General features: G+C 42.9%; 1 protein-coding gene across 7 annotated transcripts in view; it reads right to left on the minus strand.

The window, feature by feature from the left end:
* Positions 1-3,615: 3,615 nt before the first annotated feature.
* GRB7 (growth factor receptor bound protein 7) overlaps positions 3,616-21,801 on the minus strand; it is a 92,443-nt gene continuing 74,257 nt past the window's right edge. For all 7 annotated transcript variants that reach the window (XM_061588065.1, XM_061588066.1, XM_061588064.1 and 4 more), the window contains 12 exons: positions 20,822-20,978; positions 19,774-19,895; positions 19,038-19,118; positions 16,629-16,766; positions 15,028-15,138; positions 14,003-14,101; positions 12,369-12,449; positions 11,158-11,274; positions 9,573-9,633; positions 8,700-8,787; positions 6,866-6,959; positions 3,616-5,432 (listed from right to left, as the gene is read on the minus strand). In XM_061588065.1, coding sequence (XP_061444049.1) covers positions 5,286-5,432; positions 6,866-6,959; positions 8,700-8,787; positions 9,573-9,633; positions 11,158-11,274; positions 12,369-12,449; positions 14,003-14,101; positions 15,028-15,138; positions 16,629-16,766; positions 19,038-19,118; positions 19,774-19,895; positions 20,822-20,978 — 1,296 coding nt within the window. In that variant the 3' untranslated portion in view covers positions 3,616-5,285. The remainder of the gene's footprint in view (positions 5,433-6,865; positions 6,960-8,699; positions 8,788-9,572; positions 9,634-11,157; positions 11,275-12,368; positions 12,450-14,002; positions 14,102-15,027; positions 15,139-16,628; positions 16,767-19,037; positions 19,119-19,773; positions 19,896-20,821; positions 20,979-21,801) is intronic.

The following is a 21,801-nucleotide window of genomic DNA, read 5'->3' on the forward strand; positions in this document are numbered from 1 at the left end:
TGACCTCCTCTCTGAGATATTGTACTGGCCTACAAATTTGTCAAAATGCAAACACAATTTGAGTTGGTCTTTCACAGTCCAATCCACTTCCTGTGTAGCTTGGAAGAATTTGGTAGCATGTGCCTCTGAGCATATGGTGAGTGGTGGCAACACCTGCAATCAGCCGAAATAACAGAAACAAGACAAGTGCTGTGCTGATCTTGTTTTAGCAGGGAGGAAGCAACAATATTGATATAGTTCAGATAGTCACTTTGAATAAGTTTGATTTACTTTGCAATTTTAGTGAAGTTTCCTATAGTAAATCATTTTCTTTTGCTTCTGTTTCTGTGAATATGTGAAGTACAGCAACACTTTGTAACACTAAAAAACCCCTGCAAAAATAATTGTGGAATAATGGCACTGACTATTCTGCAGAATAGTTTCCAATGGACATGAGGAGTGTCTCAGTTTTGCACAAGATAAAACAGTGGGAGGTGAAATAAATTCTAGAAATTTTCTAGGTGTACTCTATGTTTTCAATTGACTATGTCCACCTTTCCTCAAGTAGAGTGGTATAAGCATAGCAGGCTGAAAACATGCATCTTAGGCAGGCCAAGTTTGTTTTTTTCAGCAGCTAGAGTCATTGCTTAAGTAGCAACATATTGTAATCAGTCTGATTTTATATCAAACTGCAGTTTCAGATTCAACTGCTAATGCAACCAAAACAGAAATAGAACATAATCTCCAGTTTGAAACACAAAAGGCTGTATATGACATTGACCAATAAAAAAGCTTTGAAATTAATAAAAATAAATTTGACAGATTTCTAGGATGAATAATGAGAGAAATATATTTTTGGGGTTTAATTCTCTGTAGAAACAGTAGTAACACAGGAAAGAAGCAAAGTAAGAACATCACCAAACATAAAAAAATCTTTCGAGATGGCAGGTGTTGCCACCACTCACCATATGCTCAGTGGCACATGTTACCAAATTCTTCCAAGCTACACAGTGTTGTGTAGTGGTTAAGGTGCTGGACTACGACCTGGGAGACCTGGGTTTGAACGCCCACACAGCCATGAAGCTCACTTGGTGACTTTGGGCCAGTCACTGCCTCCCAGCCTCAGAGAAAGGCAATGGTAAACCCCCTCTGAATACCGCTTACTATGAAAACCCTATTCATAGGGTCGCCATAAGTCGGAATTGACCTGAAGGCAGTCCATTTCCATTTTTTTTCACACAGGAAATGGATTGGACTGTGAAAGACCAACCCAAATTGTGTATGCATTTTTACAAATTTGTAGGCCAGTATGCCATATTGTCATAATCAACTTGAAGGCACATAACACACTATCTCAGGGAGGGCAGGTCTCCTACTCTCCTGGTGCATTCACTATAGCTGCTCAATTTCCCTGCTTTTTTAAGTTTGATAGATATATAGGCTATAGGTACGTTTTTAAACCCAAGGTTTTTTTTTTTGCTTATTAGTGAATTTAATTTCAAATTGTATCTTTGTTTTGCTGTTATCTACCCTGGGACCTTATGGTGAAGTGTGGCTAAGAGATAATATAAAAACAAACAGGCAGGCATGTACTGCATATACTCATACAGGCCTAGACAACATTAGGCCAAGACTAGCAGAAGGCCCTCTACCCCAACAGCACCACCAAGCTCATTTTGCACTGGGCTCTTAGGATCAGAAGTGGTATGAGAGAATTCACATTGTTCAAATCCCATCTCTTCCAGCTTAAGGGAGCTCACTGTGGATTCTTTGCCCAAGACCCCGCCCCCGCCATCTTGGGAGAGGTATTCTGTTGCATGTTACAATTCACATTGTTCTTCCCGAGCCAAAAGGTGACTGACCTGAATAGATAATGCTGTAATCAAACACAAATAGCACACACAACAGATGCTCTTAAAATGCAATGTTTTATGCTGTTGCAGTGAAACCGTGGAAGTATCCAAGACAGGTATTTGAATCTTGCAGAATCTCACCCTTACTATAATTCTCCCCATGAAGTTCTATGAAGTCTAAAATGGTGTTCCAGTGTAGCTCGTGATCTGCTACAGCACCCTTTGCCAACCCAGTGCCCTCCAGATATTTTGGACTATAACTCCCATCAGCCCCAATCAGGGAATATATGCAGTTGTCAGGGAAGGAAGACTTAGCCTCCACAAGCCTACAATGTTTGTCACAAACCATCATTCCACCATGGTAGAAGAACTTGCCTGGCTTATACAGAATGTAAGACTGAGACAGACGAGAGAACCAAAGAGACTTTGAAAGAGTAATCACAGTTAGTGGTGTGTACCCTTATCTCACTTTCAACTCTGGCAAACAGGTATGGCAAGTTTTTGTATCATTTCAAAAAACCTGCAAAACTTGTTTGATCCATGGCGCCAATGGGGCAAAAGCAACATATCCTTTTATTATGTCTTCTGATAAAAGTGGGCAGTGGACAGAATAATCTGTACTAAATGCTGGGGATTTAAATGAGATTCCAGCAAGAAAGAAATTGGAAAAGCAAACTACTTGATTCTCCATGGCGCAGAATGGTAAGTGGCTGTAAAGCAGCCGAAGCTCTGCTCACGGCTGGAGTTCGATTCCAACGGAAGGAGGAAGTCGAATCTCTGGTAAAAGGGGTCGAGGTCCACTCAGCCTTCCATCCATCCGTGGTTGGTACAGCATATGCTGGGGGGGTAAAGAAAGGCCGGGAACGGAACTGGCAATCCCACCCCATATATACAGTCTGCCTGGTAAATGTTGCAAGACGTCACCCTAAGTGTCGGAAACGACTCGCACTACAAGTGCAGGGACACCTTTACCTTTAGGCGGTGAAAATTGGTTTCTTATGATTTAATTATCTATATTATATACAATAATCTATTTTTAACATTTCACAAAATACAATTTAAAGAAGCTCACCTCTGAATCTCTTCTGCTTGTCCTGTGCTAGTTTCACAGCCAATACTGGCTGAGCATCCTGTTATCAGTAGTTTTGGGAACCATGGGAGCCTGTGTCAAGGAGGGAAATGTGGCCTCAAGAGACTAGGCAGTGGCTGCTAGGAATCCTTTTGAGAAGGTCATAGGCTTCTGGCAGCTCTGAGCTTTGCCCTCACATCTTCCCCAGAGGGTCCCTCTTAAAGGATCTTAAAAAAGGCCAGCTTGAGACCTAATTGGCCAATACCCAAGGCCTTAATTTCTTTGCCATTGCCAAATCCCAAATAGATTTGCATGACAAATCCCACCTAATCCCTTCCATGCCCAGCAACTTGTGATGCATAAACAAAACCATGAGACTTGGCATAGCGCATGGGAAAAGGAAAATGACATTTCTGAGTCCCTTGCAAGAAGCATCCCCCAGCATGCTTTGCTTTTAGGATCACCATACCAAAATGCCAAGCCTAACCAATGCCATGAAGCTGGCTGGGGGAAGTTAACCGAGATATTCCTTTCTGATGCAATCTTTTTCAGGTGATAGTATCTGGGTGATTCAGGGCATCTGGAAAGACCCAAAGAGTAGCACTGAGAGGTCAAAGGCCAAACTGGTACAACAGTAATGGCAACAAGGGAAGCCTGCTGTTGACTTGACACTTATTCCTGCCACAACAGCTGTTAAGGATAGGGAAACAAAGAGAGTTATCAAACATAAACTTTTATTTGAGTAAGAAGTTTTGCGTCTTAGATAAATAAAGAGATAAAATAATCTGTTGATTCTTTACAGGTTGATTGCTGCTATCCATTTAAATGGTTGCTCTTAGCTTGTGCTTTTCTCACAAGTGATTTGTGTACAAAATCAAAGCAAAGGTATGAAAAAAATAAGATTTATTATCATCACTTATATATACACAACTCATCACAGTAGATACTGGCCTCATAGATTCTTACAAGTTAGCGACAGAGCCTTCTTGCTTCCCCTCCTCCCAACCCCAGGGTATTTTTAACCCATGCAAGGAGAGAAAACCAATTCTCCCTAACTCCATTCCTTGTCTGTGATGCTTAGATGCAATAACCCTAGCCACCTCACAATAAAACCCAACAGATGAGAAGATGAGAGCTGGGAATTATAGCACAGTGGTATAGGCCATATTGTACCAAATATGCAGTAAGAATGGGGTAGGTGTGGGGGAGAGAGAACCTTTGGGTTTAAATGTTTGTATGATGCAGTGTCTGAAGAGAGAGCTAAAAGGAATACCACAGTGTATGGGGGGCGGCAGAGGGTGCTGCTGGGTTAGAACCAAGACACTTTCTGTTCTGCTGCTTTTCATTGTGAAAAGCCACTAGGGACTGCAGATTGAAGAGTTCCTTTGGAAATGATATCCTCCAGGATGACTCCAACCCCCTCCCCCCATCTCATATGCCTCTCCTAATCTGGTAGAGCTAGAAAAGTTTCCAAGACAGGCTTGGCCTTTACCTGGGTAACAGCTGGCTTGGCCTTTTTTTTTTTTAAATCATCTCCAATTGTTCCCTCCTGGTGCTGGATTCCCTCAGGACTCTCCACCAGACTGCTGCCTATGGGCTCAGCAACAAAGAGGGGACTGCTAATTTAAATAAATGGTGATGCTAGGCACCAGAGAGAGAGAGAGAGAGAGAGAGAGAGAGAGAGATATTGAGCAATTAAGTCTTTCCTTCCTTACCTAACAAAGGTGAGAGAACCCAGAGAATCTTGAGCTGGAGACAAGCAATTTTTTAAAAAAATAAGAGCTGAAAGTAGTGCGCAAGAGGAATTGCTTCCCATGGTGTGTACATCCAATATTTCTTTTATCCTGCTGTTGCCTCTGGTCAAACAGGTTTTTGAAAGAATACAAAAAGCATGACAAACCTGCAAGACAACTCTCAGAAAATGAGAACTTTAAAATCACATTAGGAAGCTGGGAGCATATAGCGACTGAAGCAGCAGCAAAATCTCTTACATGCGGTGGCAAAGCAAGCTCTGGATCAGAGCAAGCACAAAGCCCTGAAGTGGAGAGGGACACTCGGTGGGCAAATGGATGCTGTTTCCCTTTTGCTGGGTTATGGTGTCCCCTTATGCAGTTTGTATGATAGCACTTATCACAGTGACTTCAAATCCATCCCCAAGTTTCTAAAAAAAAATTCAAGACTTCCCGATGGGTGGTGGAATGGGAGGGCTTGAACTAGGTCACTTGCAGTGGCTGAAGGTGGGGTCAAGGAGCAATTAAAAGTTCGGAGTCGATCCCGGTGTGCAGAGTTCAAGAAGACCTGCTCGTCATATCCCCTCCCTTTTGCTGGCCATGGCCAATCTGGAGGATGGGGTATGGGAAAAGGCCCTTTGGGAAGACAGCTTATCATAAGGCAACACTTGTGCAGTAGTGCTTCAGCTTGCAAGGCAGGATGCCACGGTTGATTTGGTGAAATTCCACCAGCTGGATCAGGTCAGCAAAGCGAGTCTGCCCGTCATCCATGGTGTAGTAGAGGTGCCCTTCTTCCTCGCTCTGAAACTCACAAAAGATAAGCCATTGATATGGAGGAAGGGACAGAACAGAACACAGCAAGATTGAAGTTCAGCCTGGGCTCAATTTTTAGAACACACAAAAGTAGTTATCATGCTACAGAACAGGGCTGTGCCCCACTCACACACCCATTGCCCTATTCATTAATAGCAGCATCCTATTCATTCTTTATGTGCTCACAAAGGTTCAACTCTGGTATACAAAAGAGATTCCAGGAACGAAGGCCTGATTAAATTATAGTCCTCTTTGTAACTCCTATCATACCCAATGTACCTCCCTTCAAGAGGTGCTGGGATGCTATTAGATGGAAGCTTTCTCCCCACCTCCCCTTGCCCACCAGTTAAGTGGGTGCAAGGTGCCTTGGGAAGCTATTAATGGAAATCAGAGGAGGGAGGGAAGGGGGGATTGTTAACTCAGTGGTAGAGGCAATGCTTTGCATGCAGAAGGTTCAAGACTTGATCTTTAGCCTCTCCTCACAAAAGGGTCTTAGGCAGCAAAACAAAGAAAACCCCTCTGCCTGAAAACTTGGGTAGCTGCTGTCAGTCAAACAGACTGCACTGAGGTTGGTGGACCAAAGTGTCTGCCTCAGTGGCCAGTCTGGATGATCAAAGAAGCCAGGATATACATGAGCTTCATGTACTAACAAGCAGCCCCTTTGCTTCTGGCGTCACCCCTCACTTTGCACGAGGCGGGAAACAAACCAAGCAGCAGCAGTTAACCACTGTTTCCTGTTATGCATGAACGGAGAACTATGGCCAATGGTTTCCAAACAAGCCAGAAGCCACAATTTAAAGTTAGTTTCTCAATCCTGGCCAGTCTGGAAAGAATTAACCATAATTCCCAGTTTCCACATAATTGGAAGCTATGAATAATTGGTTAACTATGGATAACTAGTGCCAGGACATCTGTATCGTCAAGAGCTGTTCTGTGAGTTACCACTGTTAATTACCACTGTCTGTACTTTTCTGCATTTCTTTTCCCTCTGACCTCACTTTTTAAAAATACCGCCCACCATGTGTCTGTATACCCGGTAACTTAAAATAACACTTCATGCATCTGATGAAGTTATACAATCCACAAAAGCTTATGGATGGTATGCAATGCTAATCCTATTCAGAGTAGACCTGCTGAAGTTAATAGACACGACTGAGTTAGGTTCATTATTAATTTCAGTTGGTCTACTCTGAGAAAGACTTAGTTGACTACAACCCTTTGTCAGAATAATTTGTTGGTCTTTAGGGTGTCACAAGACTCTATTGCTTTTGCAGCTCTCTGGTTTGCTTCCCTGCTTGCGCAAAGGGGCTGCATGTAGGTGCATGGCGTTCACGAGTATCTTAGTTTATTAAACCAGGATTTGATTGTCTGAATACAGCTTTTACAGAACAGCTTCATACATTCTTTTCATGAGCACTTACCGGAAGTATAAGGTAGTGCTTCACCTTCTGCAGGTGACAGAGTGACAAGACAAAGCCTTTGGGGTTCCGCTGGCTCTCCCGCACCAGGAAGACCCTGCAATTGACAAGACACAGGAAAGGTGTCACAGACATATTGCACCACTTCCTCTGCCCACAAGGGGGAACAGCAGAGGCACAGCACAGCACAGTACATGAGCCAAGCCCAACCCACAGCCCTACTTCACTAACATCTTCACTGCCCAATGCCTCTCCCTGACCCAATACTCATGACTATCACCACCTGCACTAAGTTCCAGTCCCTCCTTTGCCTCCCGGCAATTAAAGTTTTCAATGCAACAACTGCAAATAATGTGTCTTTGTAGGATACATTAAACTTCATCTTTCTAGGTAGCAGAATTTTGGACATTCCTAACATAATAGACTACCTTCTATGGTTTTAGTTATGTTATTCAGGTTTGTTAGTTATGGCTCTCTGGGTTTAGGAAAGGTTTTTAATTCCCAAGGATCTCTTGAGGTTGGATGGCATGGCATTGCATACATTAAAATTTCACTTGTTGGATTTTGTTCCCACTTAGGGTTTAACTGATCAGCTTATTTCAAGTGTGAAAAGAATTTCACCCTAGGCTGGATGGTCTTGTGACCCTGTGTGCACACACATTGTTTTCCCCTCCTTTCCCCTTGGCTTGCTTGCATGAGTCAAGATATATCTTGCTGAGTATATGATGATCTGGATTGCATGGGTTGATCTGGAATGGGTTGAAAGGGATGGGTATGATGGTGGGTGAATGGCTCTGTCTCTGGGCAGATGTCCTTCTAGTCTCTAAGGCTGCAATCGTCTGCACCTGGCAGTAAACATAGTAAGACTTACTCAGTGCTCAAAGTGTGTGTATAGGAAGTTAGATGGTTTCGCTTAAAATTAAGTCAGACTCAAATTAGCCTGTGGCTCATTCACCATCTTTATAACCATGTAAAACTGTGGAAAACCTGTGGCCCTCCAGAGGTTGTTGGGCTGCACCTCTCATCATCCCTGGCTACTGGCCATTTTGGCTGGAACTGATGGGGGTTGGAGTTAACAAGACCAGGAGAGCTACAGGTTCCCCACTCCTGATGTAAACTATTTGCTAATAAGCCTGAATGAGTACATTCACACTTTGAAAATAATTACAGTCAATTATCAATCATTACCATGTAATAACAGTTACTATAAATGAAGTCAAATCCATTAAAGAATGGTGATTAATAGCCGACATGACATATTCAAAAATTGTCTAGATATTCTCAGTGGGTAATTGTATGCAATTCCTCACTGGAGGGGCACGGCAATAAGAGCACTCAACATGACTATGTCCTTCTCCCAACTAAAGTTTGGTGGCATGGGGACAACCAACTGATGGATATCCAGCTGGATATTGGATATAGGGCTTTTTTCCATCTTCTAGCCTTGCCCAGGCCAGAGTCGAGAAAGACAGCAGGCAGGCACTGCAGAGGTATGCAGGCAGGCAAGCAGGCACTTGGATAGATAGCTTCTTCCCCCCCTAAAGTCTAAGTCTAGCAGAGCCTTTGCTGGGACTGGCTCCAGTTGTTTGGGGAAGAGGATGCTATCTTTGAAACTGCCCGCCTCTTCCAGCTCTGGCCTAGGCTAAATGATTTTTTGCAGCACTGGCAAAACCCTGTTCTGTGTTGAATCCCTGGATGGTTTTACACTCACTGGAAAGAGGTAGAATGGTTTTAGGACTACCCAAAAAGAAACAGGATGGCACTGCTTGCAAGTATGTATGCATAGGGTTGGGCTGCCCAAGTGTTGCGCATTGGAAAGACATAGCAAGCAGCATACCCATCCACCAGTCCCTGCTGAATTATAAGGCGCTGGGTGTCTTCTCTAGAAATGTGTCCGTGGAACCATGGCTGGGTTCTGTGGATGGCTGGAGGAAAAAAATGGGAAGAGTTTTCTTCAAGAAACTAAATCTGATTGAAGTGCTTAGAAGGTACTGTTGCAATTACAACCATTAATTTCTATAGTGAGGATTGCTGGGGTTCAAGATGCCTGGAAAATCCATCCCCTCAACTAGGATTATTTGGCACTAGCAGATAGGAAAAGGCAGCATGTACATCTTCAAAGGCACTCTGGCACCCCTATGATTACATCAGATGTGCCAGAACTGGGTCTTGCAACTGGAATCAGGCTCCATGGCTATGTTATGGCTCAAATGAAACCACACAATCTGTACATGCACAGAGGTGCTCTCATTCAGCTTGCTTCTGTTCATGTTCCAAGGTTCTGCAATGGCATTCATAGATGGTGGCATAGCCACATGCCAGCTGTGCTCTGGCTTCAAATAAACCCCACAGAGCTGGGTTCCTTTATAGACAATGCTAAGGAGGGTAATTGTCATAGAACAACCTCCCACTCCTCCCCAACTTGCTACCATCAACGGCTCACTGGATCTTATGCTGTGTTTTCAAATCAAGAAATAGGTGGTTGCATTTTACACCATTTATCTGTGACAGGGGAAAGGGCCATAGCACAGTGGTAGAGCATCTGCTTTGCATGCAGAAGGTCTGAGGTTCAATGCCTGGCATCTCTGGATAGGGTAGCAAATGCCTCCTGTCTGAAATCCTGGAGCTTCTGCCAGCCAGTGTAAATAATACTGAGCTAGATGGACCAATGGCCTGACTAAGGTAGCTTCCTATGTTCCAAGGTACTCACCAGCACTGAATGATGAACTCTGGAACGGGGTGGGCAGGCTGTATCGGTGAGTTGTCCTCTTCTGAAGGATGGGGAAAAACATTGGTGGTTGTTTCAAATATTTCTGCTTCATATAGAACTGCCATAAAATTTAGTAATATGTTTATTTATGTCCGATACTAAATTTGGAGGGGTAGTGGTGTCAGTGTGCTGCAGCACAGAGTATTGTGGCATTGGCACCTGAAAGACTGAGGCTACAATCTTAAACTCACTTACCAGAGAGTAAGTCCCAATGAGCTTGGTGGGACTTGCTTCAAGGTATACATGATTTATTGAAAAAGTTTTATTGTGGCATAAGATTTTTGTGGGTTTGTGGGTTTCATCAGATGCATCTGACAAAGTTGATTCTGATCAACAAAAGCTTGATAACATAATAAATTTGTTAGCGTTTGAGGTGCCATAAAACTATTTCACATTTATTTGTCTTCCTACAGGTTGTCACAGCAACAGCACCAAAGAATGAACACAGTCATAAAACCAAACAATAAAACTTTTCAGTTTCCTTATCATGTTACAAATCGTGCAAAAATGCAGTTTTGGGCCAACAACTGTACCATTAAAAAATATACCAACAGAAGCCTACTATGTGTGCATCAAAACAAGTTTGGCTTAGCCTTCCTGCTATGAAAGCATAATAATTCCCATTGCCATAAAATCCCAAAGTCTCCAAATATCAATGGGAAATATAGCCTAGTTAAGGAGACAGCCAAGACAGGAGTCAAGAAAGCTGGAACTATGATTTCCCATTATCTATAAAGCCAGGATTCATCTGTCTCTTGTTCTCACCTGCAGTGGTTAACCTGTGTCTTGGCTCTACCACTTCAGACGACAGGTAGGGGTTCACATGGCTGAACACGCCTCCATTTTTTAAAAAAATGGTTCCCTGCGCACAGAAAACCAGTATGCCTGGGAGAAAGGTTCTAGTTTAGCCTTCTCCTTAACATGCTGCTTTGCTGTATGTCCACATAGTGTTTCAGTGTCTGCTTCTTTAGGGCAGCCAACCTTTCCTGCGACCCCCTGGAGTTGAGACCTGCTTTCAACCATCAGTATGGGAAAAGATGGAGGCTGGTGGTTTAAACCCGCACTTGTGGGTAAAAGAATGTCTCCTAACCAACTCCTAGACCAGGCTCCAGGCTATTTTCTAGACCAGGCTGGTGCTCTCCAGATGTTAAGGACTAGAACTTCAATCAGACTTAGCCAGCATGGCCAATTGTTAGGGATGATGGGACTTGTAGTCTAAAACATTTGGAGGACACCTGATTGGGGGAGGTTGTTCTAGACCTACTTGCCCCAGACAATCCATAATCCTGCTCTGGACCTCAACTTCGCACATCCTTACTATCTGTATAGTGTTCTTACTGTGACTTTTACCTTTGCTGCATGGACAGTAGCTACCACAGACTGGCTCCCCACATGGTGGAGCTTCAAGTGCTGAGTGTAAGCGACTTCCTGGTTGCCTAAAGACACCCAACGTGGTGAATCCCATTCCCCAATCAACCTCCTTGGTCTCTGCAGTCTCTAAGCAGGAGCCAAATATCAGACTCACCCTCCACGCCTGAGCCTCCTCCAAAGCTACTGTCAGTGCTTCGTTGGGATTCTCAATCACTCGGCCCGTACAACCCGAGAAGTCCATGGCCACCAAGGTGTTATCGGATACATTCCGCTATGGGGGGATTTTTTTTAAAGAAAGGGTTAGCAGCAGATCTCTACAATAATAATAAGTGATTGGTCCCAAACAGCAGCATGCAAATTCCCATTACGTTTTTAAAAAATGTATTTAATAAAATCTTGATTAATATTCTAGGAAGAGGTAATGACAGAGTTGAGAATGCATACATAAGATCCAGTTAAAACCAAAATAACAACACCTGAAATAGAAGAATTTAACCCTCCAATTAAAGAAAGGCTTAACATTTAGACAATGGTCACAGCAGGTTCTGCATTCACTATGTAAGTTTGGCTTCATGATTTGCATGACAGACATACACATCAGAAAGTTGAATTCTGGCTTGACTGCCAGTTTTGCACACTTCAAACAGATTGTCAATTTAAAAAAAGAGAAAGCATCATTTATATGTTCAACTTTTATTTAACCCCCTCCCTATAAACATTTCATAAACAGATACAAAACTGCTGTGGGGACTGGAAGGAAGATATATTGCTGATGTCTGAGATGCTTTCCTTATCAGCACTGTCCACTGACAACTTTTCCTATTTAAACTGAACCACTCTAGAAAGGTTTCTTCAGGGCTCACTCAGGACAGGATTCAGGAAAAGCCACCCTTGTAAACAATGCAGTGAAGGAATTTCCAAACTGCACTCTACAGTAGGGGTGGGGGAGAAATGCACAGTTTCTAAACCAGTAGAGTGAACCAAAACATAGCTGCTCTTCAAAATTTGGACTTCTCTGACTTTTGCAATGTAGTTCTCTAATGAAAGGATGTATACAAAAATGCATGTATAGAAATGGTTTATATTAGGGGGAAATGGTTGCAAAAATGCATATATAAATTGCAACAATAAATTAGGAGAAATGTGTATGGTTCAAATTTTTTGTATGGATTTTTAAAAACAATTTGCAAACTGATGCAGAAATGGGGTGAACTAAATTTAAGACTGGAGAAAAGAGAATTGGAGAGAAACCGAACTTGACAGACAGACGCCTCCATCCCTCTGCTACAGACATGATGCTCCTTTTCACCCGCTGGTAATGAACATCTCTGGAAATGGAAATCATTGTCCTAGCAGGGAGCTTACCAGTGGTACAGGCCCAATCCAGGCTGGTTCCCTTTGCCGTGCCTGACACTGCTGGTAGTTTCTGTAGAGCTGTATGCCATACTGTGGAAAAAAAATAATAGCTGTCAGCGTCTGTGAGGGCGGCAAACCTGTCAGCACCTGCCCACCATGATAGATATTCCAGGCAATGACCTTAATCTACTATTTGCTAGAGCTGAGTGCAACTGTGTATATTTGGCATTATTTATGAGGAAAAAAAGAGTTGAAAAACCTCCCTGAGACAACAATCCTATACACTCCTATGCAGCACACTGAAAGTGAAGCTTATGTCTGAGTAGATCTATAAAGGATTGAGTTCTAAGTCTTTATTTCTGGGGTGGGGGAGGAAGAAACACAAAATACAGTAATCATGCAAGGTTAGAACCAGGAGACTACATTTCCCGTGAGGCAATAGCCCAAACTCTGCAGGCCACGTGATGCAGTGATGTTCAAACTTTTCTATCTTAGGGAACTCTTCCCACACATTATTTATTTATTATTGGATTTATATTCCGCCCTTCCTTCCAGCAGGAGCCCAGGGCGGCAATGTGGAAGAATTCCAGACATCAGACCCTGAATGTTGCAAAGGATTCTGGGTCATGTTCTAGGGTGCATGCTGAGTTCAAGTGGAGCACTCATCAGGAGTCCTTCAGGTCTCATTATTGCTCTATACAAATTGAATGTACCTACTCCTCCTCTGTGGCTGCACACTGCCAGTGAACTATGGCAGCTGTGGGCAAGCTGTTTTTTCAGGAAGTCTTGCCTTCTTATTGGGAACCTCCTGAAAGACTTTTGAGAAACCCTGATAGCCTGAGAAATTGCTCGAATACTACCAGTGTAGTGAACTGAGTTTGAAGGTAAGTATGGCCAAAGTTCAAATCCCCATTAAGAGTCAAACTGGATGTGACATTAAATGTGTCTTTGTATTTAATGTTCAAGTGTTTTTTTTAAAAAATGCAAAGAGCCAACTTCTGGAGTTGTTATGTGCCTTCAAGTCGATTACGACTTATGGCGACCCTATGAATCAGCCACCTCCAATAGCATCTGTCATGAACCACCCTGTTCAGATCTTGTAAATTCAGGTCTGCGGCTTCCTTTATGGAATCAATCCATCTCTTGTTTGGTCTTCCTCTTTTTCTACTCCCTTGTTTTTTCCAGCATTATTGTCTTTTCCAGTGAATCCTGTCTTCTCATTATGTGTCTGAAGTATGATAACCTCAGTTTCATCATTTTAGCTTCTAGTGATAGTTGTGGTTTTATTTGTTATAACAACAAATTATTTGTCTTCTTCACAGTCCATGGTATGCACAAAGCTCTCCTCCAACACCACATTTCAAAAGAGTTGATTTTTCTCTTATCCGCTTTTTTCACTGTCCAACTTTCACATCCATACATAGGGATCGGGAATACCATGGTCTGAATGATCCTGACTTTAGTGTTCAGTGATATTTCTGGGGAGTGGGCTAATAAATATCAGGACTGTAGCAGGCAAGGAGGAAGAGTTTAACCATTTCCTCTCCAGGAGTGGTCCTAATGAAAACCACTCCTTTAAAGCAGCTTTTTGCATTGAGAGAAACCCTCCACTGGCATATTTCAAATCAATGGTCTGTACCAACCTTAAAGAGGCGGAAGGCAGCCATCCAGCATGTGCGACTTTGCTCATCTTCACTGCAGAAGAGCTTCAGACCTTTAACCCCACTGCGTGCCTTGCACGGCTGCAAAGCAAGAAGACAAGACCAATGAGGGTGCACACAGAATGACTGCCCCACCCCTTCCATTTTTAAAAAGATGTCAGAACTCTGTGTACCCTTACAAACTCTGCTGTTTTTAAAATCATCAACCAAATCAAGGTTCTTTCCAGAAAGAGGAAAGCAATGCAGCTAGTGTACTATGAGAAAATGGTGAGTGTGCTGAGAGATGAAATAAATAAAGGCTCCAAAGTCCTTGTGCATAGAGGTTGCGCGATTTACTATTCTAGTGTAGTATTCGGGCTTTGCTTTATTCTGATCAGCCTCTTTGGGGGTCCTCCCCTTCTCTACATTAACCTTGGCTCGAAATGCAATACAGAGGCACAGCAGGACAATTCACCCTCTGGAAGGCACCACATTGGCTACCCCTGTATTACAGATTGCTAAGTAAATAATTTTTTGAAAGAAACATCCAACAAATGGTCTAAAACAGGGAGTGCCTGTTACAACTCTGCATGACTTAGTGCTCCGGGTTTGCCTCTTGCCAATTTGGAGGCATGCTCAGATGAATGACTCCTGCAGCAACGGGAGGGCTCCTGGAAAGTGGGTATTATTATTTTTTCAAGTAAGCTTTGTCAGGCGGAAGAGTGGCATGTGCCTCCACAATTTTTTAAATTCAGAAAATAAGTGTGCCTCAATTATTACACATTTGTGGAAACCACTGGCATACAGCCTAGAATAAAAATGTGGGGTATGGGTAATTTGGTTGTATCGATTTAAAATCAGTGTACGTGTGTTTTTCTTTTATCATCTTAAAAGGCCCTGTAAGGTTTGATTTTGGATTCTGTCCAAGACATCTAATTGCTTGCTTTAACCATGGATATTTTAAAGTGCACTACATTGTATTACCACCAGACACTTCTCTTTATGTCAATTAAGTAAGCCCTTCTTACCTTGATGCAAAAGCCATATTCTGTTGGGGTGCTGTATTGCTTTTTCCCTTGGGTTATGTAGTAGATGTTGGATTCATTTATATCAACACAATACTGTAAGTGTCGGGGGTCCTGGCATGAGGAAGACAAGAGAGAATAATGTGTGAGGCTGTACTCCACAACACGAGTTTCTGCATACACACCCACTCTTCTCAGTTGCCTGGGCAGGTAGGTACCAGGTGTATTCTGTATATTGGTGATCACACTAGTTCAAGAAAAGAATTTAGCAGCTGGATGGACACTAGGCCAAGCAGAATTTAGCACCTGGTGCAAAAGTCAACTTCTAAGAATCTTGAATTTTTTCTCTCTTTTATCCTCCAAATTAATAAAAATGAAAACCATGTTTCTAGCAAGTTTTATAGCTATTGAAAACATGTCAACTTCGAAGGACTAGGAGATTATGCTTAAGTGCTCTGTACAGCTCCCACATTATCCCCTAAGCAAAAGCAGAATTAAATAGGAAAATGCACGTAAACGTTTCTTATTTGTGAGCCTCCACATTGGCACATGGAATAGGACCTCTCCCCTCTTTTGCAGGGCCATTTAACCTCCATGAAATTTTGGAGAGGATATTTGGCAACATTCAGGGAGTGGGCCACCTTAAAGAATTTTTTTCTTGGCTTATATGTGAAGTGGTAAAAGGTTTTTCTTTTCTTTTTTTAACAAAGCCACCATTGGCTGACAGGGCAACCATCTTTCCCCCCTCCTACGCATGTCCCCATGAATGATGCTGTCAAGATGTGGCATAATTCCTGTGACAGCCTATCCTGGGTGGCAAGGTTTTTCCCAGGACACTGAATCGACAGCAAGACTTTTTTTTTAAAGAAAAAAACCTCAGCTAGGTAAGACCAGCAATCTTGAAATTAGTCAGCCCCAAAGATTAATCCAATATTCGGGGGATACTGTCACATTTACAAAAATCACTGTGCCAAATACTTCAGCCCAGCACTACCTAAAATAAATGCATGGCGAATAAACGAGTCAGTAATTTAAATCTCACCCCAGCCTTGAATTCAATCAGTGACTGTAGGCAAGCCACTACCTCTCAGCCCGTGTCCCCCTCTGTTCTGCAATAAGAGGTTACAATACTGACCTGCCTTACAGAGGTGTTTAAAGGATTCCTGATCTAGTGCATGTGAAGTGTTAAAAACCGTTATTCGTATTCTACTCAGGTTCAATAATTTCTCTTTCAGTGCTGCCTAATTCAGATTCACTTAATTCAAGATACCCAGACAATTTGAAGGGCTGGATTTTGCTTCCAGAACTCTGCATTTTGTCTGACACTTTCAGCTTTTGGCAGGGAACATCCCACACTGTTGGGGGTTGGCATCAAACTTCACACAGCCATTTAGACTGCAAGATGTTTTCTGCTAAAGTTGCATTATTCAGATAAATTGCAAGGTGGTTCAGACATTTTTGCTTTCCGAGCGCTGCCAGTACCACAGCCCTGATGACTGTTGTTCTTTCTGATATGGCACAGGAATGTTGGCCTAATTGTGGCAGGATGCAGGCAGGATTGGATGATTGAAATGTACACCAATCTCACCACCCACACAACCTACCTTTGATGTGCCTTTTGTTGAGTAATAGAGCCCAGAGCGCCGTAAGGAGAAGTAAAACCTTTTCCATACTTTGCGTCCAACTTCTTTCAGGTGTAGGAACCCTTGGATTTCAGGGCAGCTTCCTGAATTTAGCACATTCTGAAAGACGGAAGTCAGAAAAAGGATGGGAAGAGAAGACAAACAACATTACCAATTGTGCCAGCCATTAGCCCTTCCTGCTTTCTTTAGGATGCAGTTGTGTGGGAAACACCCTCTAGGTTCATGATTTAGAATTGTAGGGGATCCAGCCTTGGGGGACACGTAAGACCCTTGCAACACCTTCTGAAAAAAGTAACTTGCTAATTGTGGTCTAAACTGATGTAAACAAAGGTCTACTTCACTATATTCCAAGGTGCATGAAGCAGGCAGAAAAGGTGTTATAGGACATATACACACAGGCTGAAGTTCATAGGAAGACAGACCAAGTTAACAGCACAGGCTCTAAAGACAAAAGAATAGCAAAGACCATATCCCCAAAGATGCAGTGTACTCATGCTTAAGGCAATGGAATAAGATTGGTAGCTGCTTGTAAGAATGTAAGAGCCAGTGTGGTATAGCGGAAAGAGAGATGACCTAGATCAGGAAGCCTCGAGTTTGAATCTCTGCTCACCAATGCTTCTGTGTGACTGCTCTCTCAGTTTAATTTATCTCACAAGGCTGTTCTGAGGATAACATGAGGAATGCCCCTGTGCATCAGGTTGAGCCCATGGTGGAATATAAAAGAACAGCCTTCCTAGATTAGACCAAAGTCCCAACAGGCTCAACACTCTGTTTCCAATTCTGAAAGGTGCAATGACAGCACAGCCACCCTCCGTTCCACCTCTGAACATGGTGAGGGGGTCCCTCTTAACTATCATGATTAAGGGCCAAACTGTGACGCGTTTTCCTCTTTTCAAATGGCAGACACTGTGTTGGGAAGGGAGGGTTTTGTTTTTTTTTAAAAAGAAAACACTTTCCTCCATACTGCTTTCCAGCCAAGTACTCCCCCAGCCTTTATTTGCCCTTGAAGCAGACACTTCAAGGCAAACAGCACCTTGGTGTGTGTGTTAATAAAACCGACAGGGGAGATGCATCACCCCCCACTGGTCCAGCTGCTATTTTAAACATGAGAGGCAATATGCTTCATGTCATACCCAGTTTTGCCCTAAAGTCTTCATTAGACCTGTCCTCCATGAATTTGTCTTAACACTTTTCAAAGCCATCTAAGCTAGTGGACATAACCACATTTTTATGGCAATGAATTCTCTACATTAACTGTGAGTTGTGTTAAGAAATACTTCCAATTGCCTGTCCTGGATTGGCTCCTAATCACAATCAGCTATTGTAAGAGAAGGAGGAACAATCATCTCATCACATTATTCAAACTTTTATAAACCCGTCCCCCTTCCGCTATCTTTCTTTTAAAAGAGCCCAGTCATGCAGAAGGGCAAGGGACTATAAAAGCTCACCCTTTGTCAGATCTGCACAAAACCAGAAAACCGCACAAGCAAACCACTTACATTTCTACCAGCTATATTGGGCAGCATGCTGAAAAATGTGTGTTGAGAATTTACAATTGCTTTATTTTCCTGCGTGCTAGGAGGGCACACCAGGAGCTTAGCCTTTTCTTTTTTCTTTTGATCCCTCAGATTTGCACAAAACTGGAAAACTGCACAAGCAAATTTACAACCGCCTGACTGTGTGCTTTTGCACAGCTTCCTGCACACATGCCCTGTTGGAATTTAACTGGCCTAACAGAATCAACAAATTAGAAGGCAGGGACAAGCACAAAAGGATACACCTACAAGCATGAACAGGAAAGATAGAAGTTTTTCTTCATATAAACATTCAAATACGAGCAGGTGTGGACTACTCCTGCCAAATTTGAATAGGGAAAATATGGATTAACAGCTAAATAACCGTCAAATCTGGACAAGCCCTGACTGTTTTAAAGCCATCCCTGGGCACCTGATGGGCAAAAGCAGGGGCAGGGGAATTCAAGGCAAGGGAATGTTCTACATTACCATCTCTTAGGTGCCTCCTGTGCCCCAGTGGATTGTGCTAAGCATCAAATCATGGCAACCCAAGAACTGTGTTTTATCCTTCTAGATCAGTGATTCTCAAATGGTGTACCGGGGCACACTGGTGCACCTCAAGAGATGGCTAGGTGTGCCGCGAATATTATGAAAGTATATTGTTAAGTTATTTTTATTCATAGTTTAAAATATATTAATACATTTTTAATTTTGTACACGAAGTGCGCCAGAAAGTATTTATATGTTTTACAGTGCGCCGTGAACCAAAAATGATTGAGAACCACTGTTCTAGATGAATGGAGACCTAGGAATGGGAGCAAGTCTGAATGACAGGCACAGAAAGGGAAGGCAATACCTGTATAAGTTCTGAGTGGGACATGCCCTTGTTGGCTGCATCCAGGCAGCTGGAAACCATGACTTCAGGAAACAGGGACTGCTGCAATTGAGGAGAAAGGAGTGACTCTTCCAAATTTAACAGAGACAATTGTGGTATTTGGTTTTCACATACCAGGCATAGTGTTTTTAATTCCAAAGGAAAAAAATGCTAAATTGGGTCTCAATGTTTTTTTAGGTGAAGAATAAGAACAAGTTTTGAGCACTCATAATTGCAGAGAAAAACTGCCAAAATGTGCACCATTTTTGCTTTAAGTTCTTTCTTCTTTCCCCCCTTTAAAATTTTATCCCATCCTTTCCATAATGCTGATAACATAAAATAGATACAATTATTATCAATGCAACACGCTCACTAGCCCAAGTACGTGAAAGCAAGAAATTTAAAAAAACTGTAGGAAGTAAAACATTTTTGTCATATCTTACAGCCAGTTAAAAATCTCCTCAGATATAAATTCAGTAATGCAGAAATATAGTAAAACCAAGAGGTTTTGCAGAAACTGAGTTCAAGGCTTAATATGAAAGATCTAAAGTGAAACTTAAAACATTTACTAAATAAATCTGGTAGGGACTACAATTTTATTTCATATAACAGATGCATAAGTTGGGGTTGTTTGAAAGAGGAAAATCAGGATGCTTTCACATCATATTGGAGGGAAAGAATGGTCTCCCCTTCTGACATTATGGTCCATCTCACTTACTGGTGAGTTCTTGAACAGCTCGTACTTGGCGTAGTTCTTCCGGAACACAAACCTGCTGTCGCCCCCAACAGGCCATGTGGCCTGAACCTCCACCACAGACTCATGATCTTCAAGGCACCGCTCTGGCCAAGAGTAGTAACAGAGAAACACAGTTTGTAGGGTATAAGTACTTCCTTAGCAGCTTGCTTTTATTCTACATAGAACCAATATGGAGAACAGGTCCAACAATGGCTATTAAGCATGCTAGTTTGATGTATACTCTGTCCTATCCAGTAGGCTTGGGGAGAGTAACAACAATTTAAGTGTTCCTCTTCCTGCATTGTTCTACCTTGACTTAGGACAGACGTTTGAGTTAGAACAGGGATGGGGAGCTGTCTTCTCTCTGAGAGCTGCATTCTATTGAAAAAAGTGTTTGGGGGGACTGCTGCATACGGGCAGTGAGCAGGGCCAAAGCACAAAGGGAATGGGGCCACACACACTCTTCCTACATTCCACTGCAGCTGATTGTGAAAAGTTCACTCTCCTCTTCCATGACCAGCTCACTTGACTTCTGTACTGTGCACTTATAAAGAATCTCTCTTGCTCAGCATGTGGCATATAAACTCAATAAGCTGCCTATGGAGGAAGAGAGCAAGCAATCTCTTCCACTATGGGCAGCTACAACATGACTCGGCCATTCCTACTCTTTCCCATTACTGAGCCAATCAGCTGGGGCTGGGGAAGGGAGATTGGAGAGGAGTTATGTTAATTGTCTTAAGCCTCCCTTGCTTGTGACCATCCCTCCCCCTTGCACTGCTGATCTGATCTGAGAGAAATAGTTTTTTGAGGGGAGGAAGAGGACATACGAGAGAAAAGACCTGGAGGAGAGGGGGCTGCATGAGGCCAGCAAATTAGATGGGGAGGCCTTTTAAATGACATCCAGCCTGTGGGACAGAGCCCACACTCAGATGAACCACGACAATTCCGTGATGATGCACGTGCACCCACACCCACATTGATTGCCTGGCACTCCCAATTCTGGCTTTGAGGAGACCACTCCGTTCCTCACCTAGAGCCAAGTGCTGATAAACCTCTACTAGGGACCAGCATTCATCATGCAAAGCATGGGTCTTCTGTATGAGCATCTCACAGACATGACGAGCTGTAGTCCCTGCTGTGACTTCCAATGAGCGGCAAGTGCCATCTTCACTGTAGACCTTCACTACCTGTGGAAGGAGAAAGTGAGCACAGGTTAAGTAAATGTGTGTGCATGTGAGGGGGGAGCTGAAATGCTTGTTGCGATTGAAGTAATGGTTCAAACCTCTGAGCACACAAATTGTTCTTTAAAGCCATCACTATATCTTGTAGCCATGTGTTAATTATGTATTGTGTTAATTACGCATTGTACTTGCTTTCCTTTTTCCTGAACGAATCTACTGCCCAAATGCTGCTGTTTTGTACCACTTACAAGACTACCTTTTTCCTGCCCTTCATGATTGCTACTGTCAGCTATAGACAACCTCTTGGCAATCCCTCCACATTATGGTCAATGGTGAGGACCATCAGGTCTGGTCAGTATCCTGTGTTCAACCCTAGAATCCTCTACATCAGGGGTGGGGAACTTCTGGCCTGTGGGTCAAATTTGGCCCAGCACAGGTATTAATTTGGCTGCAAGGGAGATAAGGATCTGGCCTACTCACCAGATAATTCCCCACACCTGCTCTATAGTGCAGAAGGGTTGTGCGGCAGATACTTGTGGGTTCCTCAGCCAATTAAAGGGAAGTTAGAAACTTGGGTGCATGTGGAAACACCACTGATACCTGCTGTCCCATTTGGGCTCCTCAAAACCAGAGCTTGGAAAAGTTACTTTTTTGACATGCTGTGGACATGCTGGCTAGGGCTGATGGGAGTTGTAGTTCAAAAAAGTAACTTTTCCAAGCTCTGCTCAAAACACCCAAGTAAGTCTATTCAGAACCATTTCACATGTACTTGTGTACATCACTTGATTACTGTACACTTGACAGCTGCCTGCTGAGGCCTGGAGAAGGA

Source organism: Rhineura floridana, chromosome 11, assembly GCF_030035675.1.
Source record: "Rhineura floridana isolate rRhiFlo1 chromosome 11, rRhiFlo1.hap2, whole genome shotgun sequence".
Taxonomy (NCBI): domain Eukaryota; kingdom Metazoa; phylum Chordata; class Lepidosauria; order Squamata; family Rhineuridae; genus Rhineura; species Rhineura floridana.